The sequence below is a fragment of the Octopus bimaculoides genome, chromosome 1 (genome assembly GCF_046866305.1).
Source record: "Octopus bimaculoides isolate indiv1 chromosome 1, ASM4686630v1, whole genome shotgun sequence".
NCBI classification, from domain to species: Eukaryota; Metazoa; Mollusca; class Cephalopoda; order Octopoda; family Octopodidae; genus Octopus; species Octopus bimaculoides.
This window is the reverse complement of record NC_142928.1, coordinates 129,968,651-129,986,520: the sequence shown is the minus strand read 5'-3', so window position 1 is coordinate 129,986,520 and position 17,870 is coordinate 129,968,651. Positions and strand designations below refer to the sequence as shown.

Sequence of the window (17,870 nt, the reverse complement as noted above, 5' to 3'; positions counted from 1 at the left end):
GACTTCCCAAGTTTAATGCAAAATTTCATGTTGGCTCTTTGTATATGACAAAAATTGCAGACTATAGCATACACATGATCACAAAAACACAAATTTCACAAGCCACAAAATTAACACAGCAATGTTACTCGGAACACTGCCTCATGAAGGTCACTGCTAGCTCCCACTGAGCATGCAACCATGTGCTGTCATCTGTTGGCATGCTACAGAACTAGTCCAGGAACTTTTTCATACCACTTCATATACTGGCAAATATAGTACGCCTTAACATGTAAAAGCAACACAATTAAGAAAAAGTGTTTTATTTTCATCAAAGTTATTTATTTCTCTTTGTCATTATAACAATTAAAAAAATTATGCTTTTTATTGATTGAAAGGAAAATAAATATTATAAAACCAAATATCTCATATGAATGAAACTGATAAAATAATGGTATGTTATTTATTTTTGTGTAATATATACATGCAAAGATATGCTGAGAATCTTCCCCAAGGATTTCTTCATTAAAATATCTCTTGAAATAGCTTAAAGTATTCACAGCTACAAGTAGAATCACATCTGTATTTCTATTGAAATTTACTCTGAACAAGTGTGAATACCATTAACAAATATAGAAGACACACATCAGAATCACACTTGTTTTGAGAATGAGACTTTCTTTTGATTCATATAAATTTTTAAGTAGGTGGATCTGAGTTGGCGATTTAGAAAAGTAGGATAAGAAATATCATGCGCAATCAGCAAATATTCTGTAAAGACAAACAAAATAGAATTCTCAATTGGTGCAAGTGAGAGGGGTGAAAAGCAATCAAAACATTAAATGTAGGAACAAGAAAAAAAAACATTGGAAAATATAATACAGCACTTTGGAAATATATATTAGTAAAAGTATAAATATGCGGAATGTAGAAACAATGTAAAATATATTGTTATCAAACAATATATTCTGTATAGTTACCACATTGCTTATCAAATTAAAGAACATTTGGAACACAATATACAGATTATTCCATAGGCTATGGCAAGCACAAAAAATTATCAGCACCAAACAGACTTATGTAGAGAGTAAATAGTAGATTTATTAATGATATAAGAAAAAGATTAATTACTGTACTGTATTGAAAAAAAAACATATTTTCCATTGTAAACATTATTTGTTTACATTGCTTTGTAACAAGTATATGAAAATGTTCTCCATAAAATGAATTTAAAATAAGTAGTTATCAAATATAACTGTGGGATAATAAAATATTATTTCAACAGATTTACTGATTGTTTGTGAAATTGTTGTGGTGTTGCTGCTCTGTCACTACCTAGCTACTTATATCTCTGTTAATTCTTTGTTTAAATTTTTATTATGTATTTATCAATAGGTAGCAAATTGGCCAAGTTGTTACAACATTGGACAGAACTAGCAGAAACATTGCCCTCTGGGCAGTTTTCTGGTAACCATTAAATAATGTATACATACTTGATTCTTAATTTATGCCATTTTCCTGATATGTTGCATCTAATTTTCCTTTGTAGTGTATTTTTGTTTTCTTTTGACTAATATACTACTCACTCACTTGATAAATAAATTTAGAATAATAGCAAGCCTTCAAAGACAGTTGTAGAATTTATGAAGAAATCAGATAGTATCCTCTTTTACTCTTTTACTTGTTTCAGTCATTTGACTGCAGCCATGCTGGAGCACCGCCTTTAATCGAGAAAACCAACCCCACGACTTATTCTTTGGAAGCCTAGTACTTATTCTAACGGTCTCTTTTTGCCGAACCGCTAAGTTATGGGGACGTAAACACACCAGCATCGGTTGTCAAGCGATGGTGGGGGGACAAACACAGACACACAAACACACACATATAATATATATATATATACATATATACGACAGGCTTCTTTCAGTTTCCGTCTATCAAATCCACTCACAAGGCTTTGGTCGGCCCGAGGCTATAGTAGAAGACACTTGCCTAAGGTGCCACGCAGTGGGACTGAACCCGGAACCATGTGGTTGGTAAGCAAGCTACTTACCACACAGCCACTCCTGCGCCAATTACATAAAAATTCTCAATTTATACATACTGGAGGATTTTGTAACTTTGCATGACAGTGAACTGAATTGCACATCTAATATGTACCAAAGATATGAACCAGAAAAAGATCATAAAGAAAAACTTACTGTAGGTTCAAACATGTGATTATCTTTCTTTTATCTTTTACTTGTTTCAGTCATTGAACTGTGGCCATGCTGGGGCACTGCTTTGATGGGTTTAGTTGAACAAATCAACCCAAGTACTTATTTTTAAGCATGGTACTTACTCTATCAGTCTCTTTTATCAAACCATTAAGTTATGGGGATGTAAACAAAGCAATGTCAGTGTCAAGTGATGGTGGGGGACAAACACATGTACAAAGACATGCGCATGCATAAAAACATACATACATGCATGAATACAAACATACAAATGCACATACATACATACAAACATACATACATACAAGCAAACATCCTTACATATACTGTCAGTCACAATTAATGACATTGAATTTTTTCTTTTTGGTTTTATATTGCATATAGCCGCCTTCATTATTTTATGACATTCACATTACCATTTTGCTGATTCAGCCATTGATACATATGGTAAATACTTATATACTGATAGTTGATCAAAACACCTGTCACAGAAGACATGGTCTGACAGGGAATAAAATAATTGAAATAAAGGTATTCCATTATGAAAATTGCTCAGCAATAATGGGCAATTCAGCTAATATATATATATTGTTTTATTCTTTTTTCTTTTACTTGTTTCAGTATTGCCTTTAGGGTCAATTTATAATGTCTCAATAAATGAAGTTTTTTTGTTTTTCCATTTAGTGAATAGATGTAAAGATTTTTCTTACTTCCTACTCTTCAACATGTAACGTGAAGCTGACCATGGCTGAAGGCAGGGCTCTTCAAGGTGTAAACCAGCAGCCAGAAATGTTTGCCCTTTTGATTTGTTGGTAGTCATGGCAAAAGTAAGACTTACTGGAAATTGAGGTCATTTGAACTAGAATATGACATTGTCTGCTGAGTCTGTGTGATGGAGGCTTTTGTGTGCTCATCATCTAATTGATGCAGCCTATGCTCAGGTGTCTCCTGAGACTGTGCAATGGAGGCTCATAGTCTCATATTACTGGTACCAGGAATATGCAGGTGTTGATTCAATTGGCTATTCACATCTCTTGTAAAAATTGTCTTTGTGTCTAATCAAAAGAAATCATTATTTATCTGTTAATTTAAAAGTTCCCATGTTCTTAGATACTTAAGAATCATGCTGTATAATCTAAAGCAACAAATTTTGATGTTTAGCAATTTGAGCTGATTCCAATATGGTTTAACCCTTTTCATGTCAACTCGCTTGAGATCACCCTTGAATCTATGATACAAACTTCCTAATTCAAAGAGATCTTAATTAAAACCTTCTATCAAAATTTTATATTAATTTATGTTCCAAAACACCAGCTTAATAATGACAGAATTTATTTCACTAAATTCTTCATTGCTTTCAAAATTAATTGAAACAAAAGCAGTGGTTTCAACAGAAATAAGGTAACAAAAGAGTTAAGGGGTCATTTACTTATTGACTTAATGACTTGTACTTGACAAAACAAACTGATTGAGATATTTTGGCTAGCAAACTTGCCATTCACAAACAGTACCAGATTCTAATAGTTGGTCTGTTCTGATCTGGTTTCTAAATTTTTCATGACATCATGCCTTTTTTGGTGCGTGGTAACAAGCATCTTATTATGCACTTTGATACTTTATAAAATTTCATCCATTACTATGTTGCTGGTAAAAATATTTGTTAATTATGCATGTACCTTCTTTTAACAGTAAACTGTTATGTAATGAAAATCTTGTTACTTACTATGGTGACAATAGTCTATCTATCTCTACCTTTTACCCACACTCTCTCTCTCCTCTCTCTCAATGTATTTCTCTCTTAACAACAATAACCTGTTTTTTCTTGAAACAAATTTTACTTCTATCTTTCACATACACACACTCTCTCTCTCTCACACTGAATTTCTCTCTCAACAACAACAACCTGTTATTATAGTGGGTCTTTTTTTATAAGCTGTGTTGCATTGGTTTGAAAGACTTGCATTTCAGATTACCATCTTTCTAATCAAAACTTGTTAGTTATTATGATGACAACACTATCTATCTATCTATCTATCTATCTATCTATCTATCTATCTATCTATCTATCTATCTTTCCCACACTCATACTCTCTCTCTCTCACACTACAGTTCTCAACAACAAATTTTTCTTTTCCACTTTTTCTAAAGACACATTATGTATATTTTGATTCCTCCCCTTCTTTCCATCCCTCTAGTAGATGTTGTAATGGACAGACAGATGGAGGTCTGCTTCTCTTTGAGTTGATTGGATACTGACTGTAGGTCAATAGTTTGTATTCTATCATCAGTACTGCCATGTATCAACAGTGAAACTTAACTTGCAAAGGTTCAATTCAGTAGTTATAAACTGTTACATGAGTAAGTACAATTCATAATCATAAAATGAGAAGGTCTGTATAATTGACAAGTGCTTTGTTCATTTGCACAAATTGTTTCAAGAAAGAGATAGATTCCAACAGGTTTAGCTCACACCAAAACTCTTGTGTGATATTAACAATCATATTAGATAAGTTATTTAATAATAGAAAACTTAAAACACAACCCAGTCACTATCTCAAAAAAAAAAAAAATAGTGAGATAAAAAGGAAAATAACATACGTTGAGTACTATCGGAAGAAGTTCTGGACGGCTTTTGAATTACAGAGCCAGATGCTGTGCATGATAATTCTCGAAATATTGTTAAATTTGACCATTTTACTTTTCCATCTATGTTTCGTTTTGGATATATAGTCATAAAGTGAGGAGAGTTACCCAATTCATGATTCAGGCCTGAAAATAAAACAATCTGGTGTATTAGAAACGATTTTGGATTAGTCACACACACACACACACACACACACACACACACACACACACACACACACACACACACACACTTGCAAAGATTTCGATCTGATATTATGTGGTGAAAAGCTTTGATACTCATAAATAAATAATTAGAGATTAGAGAAATGATTAATAATTAGTGCAACTGTTTAATTAGTGAAAACAATGGTAATTCCAAAACACTACAATATACAGGAGAGACTAGTTGTCTAGAAGATTGTTTGACATCTTTGTACAAAATGTTGTTCATAAATCAAAGGTGTGACTGCAGGTAAGAAGCTCACTTCCCAATTAGATGGTCTTGGATTCAGTTCCACTGTGCAGCAACTTGGGCAAGTGTCTTCTACTACAGTGCCTGGCTGAACAAATAAACAAAGCCTTGTGAGTGGATTTGGCAGATGGAAGCTGAATGAAGCCTACCATATAAATAAATAAATAAATAAATATATATATATATATATATATATATATATATATATATCATCGTCGTCATCATCATCATCGATTAACATCCATTTTCCATGCTGGCATGGGTTGAATGGTTTGACTGAGGTCTGGAGAGCCAGTGGCTGCACCAGGCTCCAATCTAATCTGGTAAAGTTTCTACAGCTGGATGCCCTTCCTAATGCCAACCACTCCAAGAGTGTAGTGGGTGTTTTTGTGTGTCACCAGCACAGGAGCCAGTCAGGCGGACCTGGCAAACTATACAAGGAAAATCTATCGTTACTTCGCATGCTTTACGAATTTATCATTCCAGCCTGTTGTGGTTTTAACTATATACAAAATAACGGTAAATAAATGTTTGTTTATAACTTCGATCACTGTTCTTCTTTCATCTTGCAAATCTGCAACATCAATACCCGTTACAAATTGCTAACTATCAACAACCAACAATTATCATCACAATTACCGTTATAACTGGTGACCTCTGACTTCACCTAACAATACCATTACAACATACACGCATGCACACACACGCACACACACATAATACATACATAATACATACATACATATAATGGTACTTAAGCCACTGGTTTGCCACTTCTTTATGTTGGTGTGGTTTGTGTTTTAAAGTTGCAAGCGGTTGTAGAAGTGCTAACCAAACTGTCTATGGAGTATTTCTCTAAAACAAACTCAACAAATAAATAAGTGTAAATCTTCAATAGATTTCCTCTTCCTCCAGTTAAAATATCAGAACAAGGAAGTATTTATGGACACTTAATTTCCTTGCTCTTCAAGATTTTTACTAAGCCCGTAAGAAATGTGACATTTAGTCTTAAAAGAAAACAAACATGAAGTGATGGATGAAGTATTGTGATGGTAGTGGCGGAGGTGGTATATACAGACTGCATGAAGAAGACAGAGAAAAAAGAATGGAAAAGAAAAAGAAAGAAAATTTTGTAGAAGAACAATGGGTAAATAAAAGAAAAAATAAAAGAAATGAAAAAGAAGGAAATGAGAAGATGGATGATAGGAATAAAATAAGATGTGAAGAAAATAAAAGATTAAATTAAAATGATGATGATGATAATGATCATGATGATTATCATGATGATGGTAAAAAAGAAAAAAAGATAGAAGTAGGAGAAAGGAAAACATCTGTTATTTCCAAACCTATTGTTTAATTTTATATATATAAGGCGATGACTACTGACCGAGACCTTTGGAAATGTGCTGTGCATGAGAAGACCAGGCAAGCCAAGTAAGATCGTTGCCAGTGCCCCTGGACTGGCTCTTGTGCGGGTGGCACATGAGATGCACCATTTTGAGCGTGGCCGTTGCCAGTACCGCCTGACTGGCTCCCGTAGGATTTTCGAGCGAGATCGTTGCCAGTGCCCCTGGACTGGCTTGTGCGGGTGGCACATAAAAGACACCATTTCGAGTGTGGCCGTTTTCGTGCGGGTGACACGTAAAAGCACCCACTACACTCTCTGAGTGGTTGGCGTTAGGAAGGGCATCCAGCTGTAGAAACTCTGCCAAATTAGATTGGAGCCTGGTGTTGCCATCCGGTTTCACCACTCCTCAGTCAAATTGTCCAACCCATGCTAGCATGGAAAGCGGACGTTAAACGATGATGATGATGATGATATATATATATACACATACACACACACACACACACACACACACATATACACATATGAATAATAACAATAAATGGAGCAAAACGCATATAAATAAAAGTTCCTTTAATTCCTACATATGTTTCAAAATATATGTGTACTCTACTCCAAAGAAGTAAGAGCTGCTGGAATTCCACATATATTCATCCTCAGGGAACCAAGATATAGAAACAAGACAAATGCGAAATGATGAGGTAACTTACGAGTTGTAATATTACATGGCCAAGTAAGTGACCGTTAGAAGTAAGAAGGCTTGTTTACATAGAGATATAAAGGGAGGGGGCTGTAAACGCTATACTAAAAGTTTTAATTAAATGATTAAAATAGGGGGGGGGGGCAAAATAGATCACAGTAAAGTAAGCTAAATGCTAAGTCAAAAGTGGAGGAAGGGAGAGAATCAAGAGTTAACCATGGTAACTATTAACATATTTACATTGTCAAACGTTTTTTTAAACTGAGATAATATTAATATATACATAAACTAATATATATACACATATATACATATATATACATACATATATATATATATATACATATATTTATATATATATAAATATAAAACAATTGCAGCATGGAGGTGTTTATAGGCCATTTAAGAAGCACACAAAAACCGTTAGATTTACTTTAACATTTAAATTTAATTTGCCAAAATACTTTCGTCGCTTTGAGACCGTGACATGTTCACTGACAAAATTCCGTGCTGAATTGTTTTCATTCCAGCACACGATCTCAGATCAGGTCACTTACTATGCAAGTACATCTCCGTAATATATATATATATATATATATATATATATATATATATATATATATATACACATTTATACACACACACACACACACACACACATATATATATATCACCATCATCATCATCATCATCATCGTCGTCGTTTAACGTCCGCTTTCCATGCTAGCATGGGTTGGACGATTTGACTGAGGACTGGTGAAACCAGATGGCTACACCAGGCTCCAATCTGATTTGGCAGAGTTTCTACAGCTAGATGCCCTTCCTAACGCCAACCACTCAGAGAGTGTAGTGGGTGCTTTTACGTGTTATCCGCACGAAGGCCATTCAGGTGGTACTGGCAACGGCCATGCTCAAAATGGTGTATTTTATGTGTCACCCACACAAGAGCCAGTCCAGGGGCACTGGCAATGATCTCGCTCGAAAGTCCTTACACATGCCGTGGGCACAAGTGCCAGAAAGGTGACGCTGGGCACAGGTGCCATCACGATTTCGCTTTCGCTTGCCCCAATAAGTCTTCGCAAGCTGAGTTTCATGTCCAATGAAGGAGATGACATTGGCATGGGTGCCAGTCCTCGAATTTAAATCGATTTTGATTTCACTTGCCTCAACAGGTCTTCGCAAGTGGAGTTTAGTGTCCAATGAAGGAAGGTACACATAAGTGGACTGGCTGAAGCCTTAGATTTAGGTCTCACTTGGCTTGCCGGGTCTTCTCACGCACAACCTTTGGCAGAGTTTCTACAGCTGGATGCCCTTCCTATTGCCAACCACTCAGAGAGTGTAGTGGGTGCTTTTACATGCCACCGGCACGAAGGCCAGTCAGGCGGTACTGGCATATATATATATATATATATATATATATATATATATACATATATACACTGGCCAAAATGAGTTTAAGATCGATGATGACAGTTCTATTCCTTCATTATATTTTCTTCCATTATATTCCTTCATTGTATTTTTAACAAAACTATAAAATTATTTTTCTTTTTACAGTCTGTGTAGAATTGTTTTCTCTTTTGAATGATACAGGTGTTATATACCTTTCTACAATTCGAAGAATTTTAATGCGCAATTAATTCAAATGATTAGAAATTGTTGGCAAAATAAGTTTAAGACTGTACCAAAATTATGCAAATTAATAAACCAAATGGGTGGTCATATGGCTAGTCATACTGTACTGTTTTGTTTAATAATCAAGCATTGTTATAAATTAATTCGCAATGGGAAAGTGTCAAAATATCAACCAATTGTGTTGCTCCATCAGCAAAATGTGTCCTTCATGAACATTAGCAAGCATTTAGGATGCAGCAAAATGGCTTGTGTTCAAGCATGGAAGCTTTACTAAGCCTCTGGCCAATACACAGATCATCAAATATTGGGCGCTCCAAGAAAAACAACAGTACAGATGGATCGGTGAATTCATAGGCTCTCTGAAGGTAACCAAATACTAACAGCAGTGCAAGCAATTATCTGATGAAACTGACATCAGCTTTTCACCACAAACTGTTAGAAATCGACTGTTTGGCTGGATTGCTCGAAAGAAACCGATAATTTCTGAGACAAACCAGCAGAAGCGGATCACATTTGCTAAAAGCCATATTGAATAGATGTCTGAAAAGACTGGTCAAAAGTTCTTTGCAGCAATAAATCCCACTTCTGCATCTTTGGATCAGACAGAAAGACTTATGTTAGATGCCTTCCAACTGAAGGAATGGTGTGGAGTAAAGTGTTCAGCAGCATAGGTGTTGGTCCAATTGTTAAGGTTGATGGCAGACTGAACAGTGTAGGCTATCTGCAATTAGTAAATGAAAATGTGCTGCCATATTTAAATAATCAGATGACACTGGGATCTATTTTCCAGCAGGACAATTGTCCATAAGACGAGGAAAGTTTTGCAATAATTTGAGCTCAGTAATATGGTGGTTATTGAGTGGCCTCTGCAGACTCCGGATTTGAATTTAATAGAAAATTTATAGAATTAGGTTTCTAAAAGAGTTTATGCTAAAAAACCAACAAATTTGTCCCAATTATATAATTTTATTGAAGAAATATGGCAGAACATTCCAAGTGATTTTTGTGCTCATTTGTCAAACTCCCATGTCCTGCCATTGTAAGGCCATAATTGAAATTAATGGCTATGGAACTAGATACTAATAATAATTTTTTGTTTGTTGATCGTTTGTGCTGCAAATTTTCAATTTAAACAAAATAATGTTAGTACAGTCATAAACTTATTTTGCCGACAATTTTTAATCATTTGAATTAATTGTGCATTAAAATTATTCAAATTGTAGAAAGATATATAGCGCCTATATCATTCAAAAGAAAAAATTATGCATAAACCGTAAAAAGTAAAATAGTTTTATACAGGTTTGTTAAAAATAAATTAATGAAGGACTAGAACTGTCATGGTCTTAAACTTATTTTGGCCAGTGTGTATATATACATATCCATGCAGCCACTGACTCTCCAGACCTTAGTCAAACCGCCCAATCTATGCCAGCATGGAAAATGGACATACACACCCATTTATACATAAAAAGCACCATTCGAGCATGGTCAATGCCAGTGCCGCCTGACTGGCACTCGTGTTTGTGGCATGTAAAAAGCACCCACTACACTCTCGGAGTGGTTGACATTAAACAATGATGATGATGATGATGATATATATATATATATATATATATATATATACACACACACACATTTATACATATATATACACATTTACATATATATATATATATGTATATACATATATATACATTTATACATATAGATATGTATATACATATATACAATATATATATACACATTTATACACACACATACACACATATATATATATATACAGATTTACACACAAATACACATATCTGCATACATACATACATATATATATATATATATATATATATATATATATGTATATATATATATATATATATATATATATATATATATATATATATATATATATATATATATATATATATATATATATCGACGACTGGCACCTTGAAATCGAAATTGAACTAAATTCGACGACTGGCACCCATGCCAAGCATCGCCTTTCTGGTACTTGTGCCCATGACATGTGTAAGGATTTTCGAGCGAAATCGTTGCCTGTGCCGCTGGACTGGCTCTTGTGCGGGTGGCACATAAAATACACCATTTTGAGCGTGGCCGTTGCCAGTACCGCCTGACTGGCCTTCGTGCGGGTGACACGTAAAAGCACCCATTACACTCTCTGAGTGGTTGGCGTTAGGAAGGGCATCTAGCTGTAGAAACTCTGCCAAATCAGATTGGAGCCTGGTGTAGCCATCTGGTTTCACCAGTCCTCAGTCAAATCGTCCAACTCATGCTAGTATGGAAAGCTGACGTTAAACGATGATGATGATATATATATATATATATATATATATATGCATGTATCTATATATACATACACATATATACATATATAGGTGCAGATGTGGCTGTGGTGAAGCATGACCTTCAAACGTTGGGCCTCCCAGAGGCAATGACAAGAGACTGAGACCTCTGGAGATATGCTGTGATCGAGAAGTAAAGTGAGATCACAGCCATAACCTATACCAATGTCGCATAACCAGCCTATTTAAAAAGTATCTTTGAATTGTCAGATGACACGCTGTGCTTGAGGAGACCTATTGAGTCAAGTAAAATCAAAAATCAAAATCACAATCAAAAATGGAAATTGTAGTTGTGGCCAATGCCAGTGCCGCCTGACTGGCTCTCGTGCTGGTGGCATGCAATAAGTACCATTCATGTGTGGGTTGTTGCCAGTGCCACTTGACTGGCTCCCTATGCCAGTGGCACATAAAAAGCACCATCTGAATGTGGTCGATGCTAGTGTTGCCTGACTGGCTCCCATGCTGGTGGCATGTAAAAAGTACCCACTACACTCTCGGAGTGGTTGGCATTAGGAAGGGCATCCAACTGTAGAAACATTGTCAGATCAGATTGGAACCTGATGTGGCCTTCAATCATTGGGCAATAAACTGCGCTTGCGAAGACCTGTTGAGTCAAGTGAACTCATTGTCATGGCTGATGCCAGTACCGCCTCATTGGCACCCATGACGGGGGCAGGTAAAAAAGACCATTCATGTGTAGTCGATGCCAATGCCGCCTAACTGGCTCCTGTGCCAGTGGCACGTAAAAAGCACCCACTACACTCTCGGAGTGGTTGGCATTAGGAAGGGCATCCAGCAGTAGAAACTTTGCCAGATCAGATTGAAGCCTGGTGCAGCCTTCTGGCTTGTCAGCTTCAGTCAAACCGTCCAACCCATGCCAGCATGGAAAACGAACGTTAAACGATGATGATGATGAGATATGATTTATAGAAGTGCAAATAGATGTATAATATCCAACTGAATAAATATAAAATCAGTGGAAATATTAAATAGAAAAGATAAGAGAAGCAAAACGTCATTATTTTCAATTTAGAATGTAAAATATTTTCATATATTTAATTTCCTTTTTGGTTTTAGCATTTTTGATTTTCATTTTGCTGAATATCGAAAGAATAGGTGAATATTTTAGATAAACAATGAATAAAATTGTAACATGATATTGGAAACAGTGCAAGGCAGAAGCAGATGAGATGGAAGGAGTAGGAGAAGAATGTCTGCTAGTTTAGAATGGAAGAAGAAATACATTTCCATGACAGCAGGTTTTACTGAAATGTCCTAAGTACAATTTTGATTAAACGTTTTTCTGATACAGAACCTATGTTTGTATGAAGAAAACAAAACAAACGAAAACAGAATAATATGGAGTTATTGGCAAGGTAAACATTCTGTAATTGATACTAAAGTAATACAGAGGTGGAGATTGAAGAGAAAATCACCCAAGAGCAATTTTTTTTTATCAAAGGAAAGTATATTTACCTGTATTTCTATTTTATTTTGTTACAAGTTTATCACTTATTAGATTATCAGACCCTGCTAAATTGATGAGACTGTTGAGTTTAGTGTGGATAAAATTCAGTTTGAATTGTTGCTTATTATAGTGTTTAAAGAGAAAGTATGGGCTGTGTAAGAGTTTCAGCAGACTACTTAAGTTTTCCAAAAATAAAGATTCAATAAAGCATTTAATATTGAAGTTGTAGTTTGACTAGAGTCATCATAACTCACTGAAGCGAGTCTAAATGCCTGTGGTATAGAATTGGCAAATTCATTGAAGCAGAAACTGTTGAATTAGTAATTAGAGATAGAGAAAACATTGAGTAATAGTGGGCCATTTGTTGTTCCTTCTATTAGTTTACTTTTGTTATTATAATGTACCCTAATCTCATAAATTTATCCTGCTGTCTTCACTCTTCACTTGATATTTATTTACTTCATTAGTAAATTTTACATTGCAATACATGAATAACAGTGTACTTAGTCACAGATTTCCAACAAGAATGTTGTGAACCAGTCACTGGTTCACAACATTCCTGATAAGGAGAGTGACATGGAAGTGTCTGTAAAACTCACTGAAGAGCAAATATAAAAGAATTTGTTAAAAAACTCTGGTTTTTCAGTTTTCTTGATGATGTATACACATCTTATGCCTATATACATTGGGATATATATATATATATATATATATATATATATATATATATATATATATATATATATAACATCATCATTTAATATCCGCTTTTCCATACTTGCATGGATCAGATGGAATTTGTTGAGGTAGATTCTCTACAGACAGATGCCTTTCCTGTTGCCAACTCTTGTCTGTTCTGTGTTGCTTGGTTTTGTTTTACTCCAGCCATAAAAGACCAAGGTTGAACCTTGAGATCATGCACAAATAACTGATAGGTTGCTCCACACACTGGATCCTGTTAAATTGAGCTAACTGGGTCTACTTTGCCACCAACTTCAACAAAAGCTACTACTACTGCCACCACCACTGCTGCTACAACTGCTTCTAAGACAAAAAAGAAAATGAAGCTTTCGTTCAGAATTGATGATGACTTGGAAGAATGCATATGCTTTGCCAATTGTTTAGGGAGATGATGCAAACATAGATACTCTCTTTGTCCTCCAGTATGTGGAATGCTGAAGGAAGAGAGAAATGTACCAGCATAGTTGACCTTAGCAGAATTTGAACTCATAACTTAGAGACCAGAAGAAATATTGCAATGCATTTTGTCCAATGTTCTAGTGATACCATCAATTGATTGCCTAGATGGCTACTACTATATCTACGAAAAATATTTGAACGTCATTTCATAGCCACCAGCATTACCCATTGGTATCTTAGATACATAATACTATACTGGGAAAATTTCTTCCAGCTAACGAATCTTTACCACTTCACCATTGATGTCAAGATACCTGAAAATTCCTCAAGCAATTTGATCTTCTCAAGTAATTTGATTCTATTTCTAAAGTGGCTTTTAACATGTGTGCTTGTTGTTTCAAGAGATCATGCTTATTTAAGAAATCACATCACCGACATCAGAACCCCTTTTATCATTATCATCATCATCGTCATCATCATTATTATTATTAGAAGCAAATAAGAGTGCCATTGTTATCAAATGAACAATGGCACTCTTCTTTATTTGTTTCTATACTTTCTGGAGGAGTAACCTAAATCTTATTATCATTATAATCATTATTATCATTATTATTATTATTATTATTATTATTGAGTGAGAGAGCTTGTGTTCATTTCAGGATGGGTGCACTATAGCAGACTACAGCAACAGCCCATATGTTGATGGCTGTCACAAGGTTCCTTGAGTTGAGTTTTGATCTCAAGAGAAGTTTGAGGTGCTTCAAATATGCAGCGATGGCCTTATATTTCATTTCTCTGTGCAAGATATTGTCCAGCTCCAGGATCCCAAGGTACTTGTACCCATTATCATCCAGGACTTCCATTCTCTCTCTGTTTGGCAATTCTACACCCCTACAATCTGTTCTTTTCCTTCATTTCAGAGTGAGCATTACACACTTCAAGATACCGAATTCCATCCCTATAACATGTGGTCCTTTGTCATGTCTTTTGTGAAATACACTCATTCTCCATGCATATGTTTATACTAATGCAGTCTTCCCTGACACACTATATCTGCTTCCTCTTATATTCGAGTTTTTTCTCTCATCATATTTGACTTCATTATGCATTCATAGTAATATTATCCATCCAGTTATGTCTGCAAGCTGGCAGAATCATTAGCACACCGGGTGAAATGCTTAGCAGCATTTCGTCCATCGCTATTTTCTGAGTTCAAATTCCACTGAGGTTGACTTTGTGTTTCATCCTTTCAGGGTCACTAGAATAAGTACCAGCTGAGTACTGGGGTCGATGTAATTGACTTACACACTGGCCTTGTGCCAAAATTTGAAACCAATATTATCCATCCAGTGCAACAATTTCATCTAATTTCTTTCCAGCCTCCATAACCAGCATGCAATATCACACTTTGAATACAAGCATTATACAATCTGCTTTTCACCTAGAGAAAGCCTCTTTTTGTTATTCCATTCTGACTCAGGCTACTATTCTTTTGGAGCACCCTCCTCCATTGATAATAAGGTCATCTAGGTAACAGAACCTAACAAAAAATTCTAAGGAGCCCTCAGTGCATTTCAAGGAATTTATTTCATGGGTGCTTCTAGTGCTTACTACTTCTATGTATTTGCAACATATGAAGTACTTCTCTGTCAGTTAGGTTGTGATCCTATAGCACCACTTGTGCACCCACAGTTTATAATAAATATACCATACGGAATTCTTACAACTCATTTTCTGCATATCACACATGATCATTTCCAAAAAAGCAGTTCATTCTTTCTTGCTTCCCACAAACTAAAAATGTGTAAGGCATGCTAACTTCCTCACTTATCTTAGCACCCACCTTGCTGTCTCATTAGGAAGAGGTGATCTGTAAGATCCTGTTATGGCATAGACATGAACAGCATATCATCTAAGCTAATTATTTTCTAATCGATTGTGTTAAAACTTTTTGTTATTTTTATAAAACTTGGTCCATCAGTTTGACACTTCTGTAGTTGTTTCTTTCTGGAGCATCTCTAGAGCATATTTTCATGTGTAGCAGTGGATGATGATAATGTTATGCCAGTGGTTATGTCTTTGACAGATATTTTCAGCATGTTGTCCCTAATGATTCAGCTGTATTCCTTGCTTCCATATCCTTAATAGCCATTTCAATCATACAGCTGTCAATTTCAATAGTTAGTCCTTTTTTTAGTCTATTTCAGATAGTTTTTCTCTATTCCATGAATTTTTCTTATTCAGCAGCTTCTCATATTAGCATATTTATACCTCTTCCCAGCATTAGTGAAGGTGAATATATTGCTATCATTACATAAACCATTTTTCATCCAAGATAAACAGATAGAAGGATGGTTGGGTGAAGGAGGGAGAGTGAGTGAGGGAGAAAAGAAAAAAGACAAGTAAAAATAATTCTGTTATCTCAGAACATTAAGTGAAAACAACTTAAAGTGAACACTATGACTGATTAGCATCTATAGGCAGTTCTTTTGGAATAGAGCAGATATCTACATAGTTGTTGCCACAAATGTAATAACCATGTTGGTGTGACAATTCAGCTGCAGCTCTATAAAGCCAGAACTGAATTTTCTACAACTTCTGCACTATTTCCTCACTATCCACTAACTAAAATACATTTGAACATTAAACACACAAGTCTCTTCAAGTTACCCCACTCCTTTTCAACAGTGAAGAAGGATCTTAAAATAGCATGAAAGCAGTCTTCCTCTTCTGATGGTGTGGTAGTCCCGTTAACCATTGTATTGTAAGAATACCACAAAAATTTCTTCATGTCGTTGTATCAAGATCAAATCAGTATGGAAGTGCCCATCCATTTTAAACCTACATAAGCAGCAGTGTGTGGACACAAAGTTTCCTTTGTATCCAGGTGGTTCTCTGCTCTATTCAACTGCCTGGCACCTATGGCAAATAATATCCTCTGCTATAGCCTTGGACTGACCAACGCCTTGTGAGTGAAATTGGATAGAACCTGTACATAAGCCTGTCATATATGCGTGTGTGTGCGTGTGCATGCGGAATAAAAATACCTTTCTTGAAAAATAGGTAAGGGTTGATGACAAGAAAGGCATTCTTTCACAGAATACTGCCTCAGTAAGACTTGTCTAACCTGTGCCAGTATGGAAAAAGCAGATACTAACATGATAATAATGAGCATATCTGCTTCAAGCTCAGCACTGCTAACAAAGCAAAGCTAACTCACAAACATGCCAATGAGGGAGTCTCATGTGGTTACTTGACCTTCTGGAATTATCTGCATAACGCCCTACTGTCTCTTGAAGTATACAAAAGATAACGTAACCCAAGTACTCTATTTGTGAAAATAAGATGAGGTGGTTGTGGCTTCAATTTCTTTCATCATTGGTCTACTACACTAGATTTGACTCAAGGTTAAACAACAGTAATAACAAAAGCAACAACATATCTCCATTTTTTAGTGATCCTGTTGCTTACAATGATGAGCTGTACATCTGTCTTCTGATAACTATTCTCTCTCTCTCCCCACACACACATGCACGCATGCACACACACACACACACACACACACACACACACACACACACACACACACAGAAATATGAATTCAAGTGTAAATATATCTTGTTGGTACTGACCTTGAAAATCTGGGGAGCTATCTTCTAATTCATCCTCAGCTGAAGGAATCTCTCCCCAATTTTGTATAATAGTATAACCCCTGTAAGAAGAAGATTATCTTGAAATACAGAAATTTTAATATTTAAACAATCAATTAAATATCTAAATATCTGAAATGAGCAGTTGTTTATAAATTTACAATACTTAAGTCAATTAACATCCTCTTTAGAATGCACGTCTATACTATTCAATTTACACTACATTCTGGTTGGTTTGATCTGGATGTCTACATAACCTTAGTGCAACCAGATG

The 17,870-nt window shown here is 35.4% G+C and overlaps 1 protein-coding gene across 3 annotated transcripts in view; it reads right to left on the bottom strand.

Annotated features, from left to right (window-relative positions):
* Positions 1 to 299: 299 nt before the first annotated feature.
* Positions 300 to 17,870, bottom strand: part of LOC106870830 (uncharacterized) — a 109,242-nt gene continuing 91,671 nt past the window's right edge. For 2 of the 3 annotated variants that reach the window (XM_014917054.3, XM_052970307.2), the window contains 3 exons: positions 17,579 to 17,658; positions 4,794 to 4,964; positions 300 to 750 (listed from right to left, as the gene is read on the bottom strand). In XM_014917054.3, coding sequence (XP_014772540.1) covers positions 632 to 750; positions 4,794 to 4,964; positions 17,579 to 17,658 — 370 coding nt within the window. In that variant the 3' untranslated portion in view covers positions 300 to 631. The remainder of the gene's footprint in view (positions 751 to 4,793; positions 4,965 to 17,578; positions 17,659 to 17,870) is intronic. The other variant, XM_089358079.1, reaches the window with a different exon arrangement.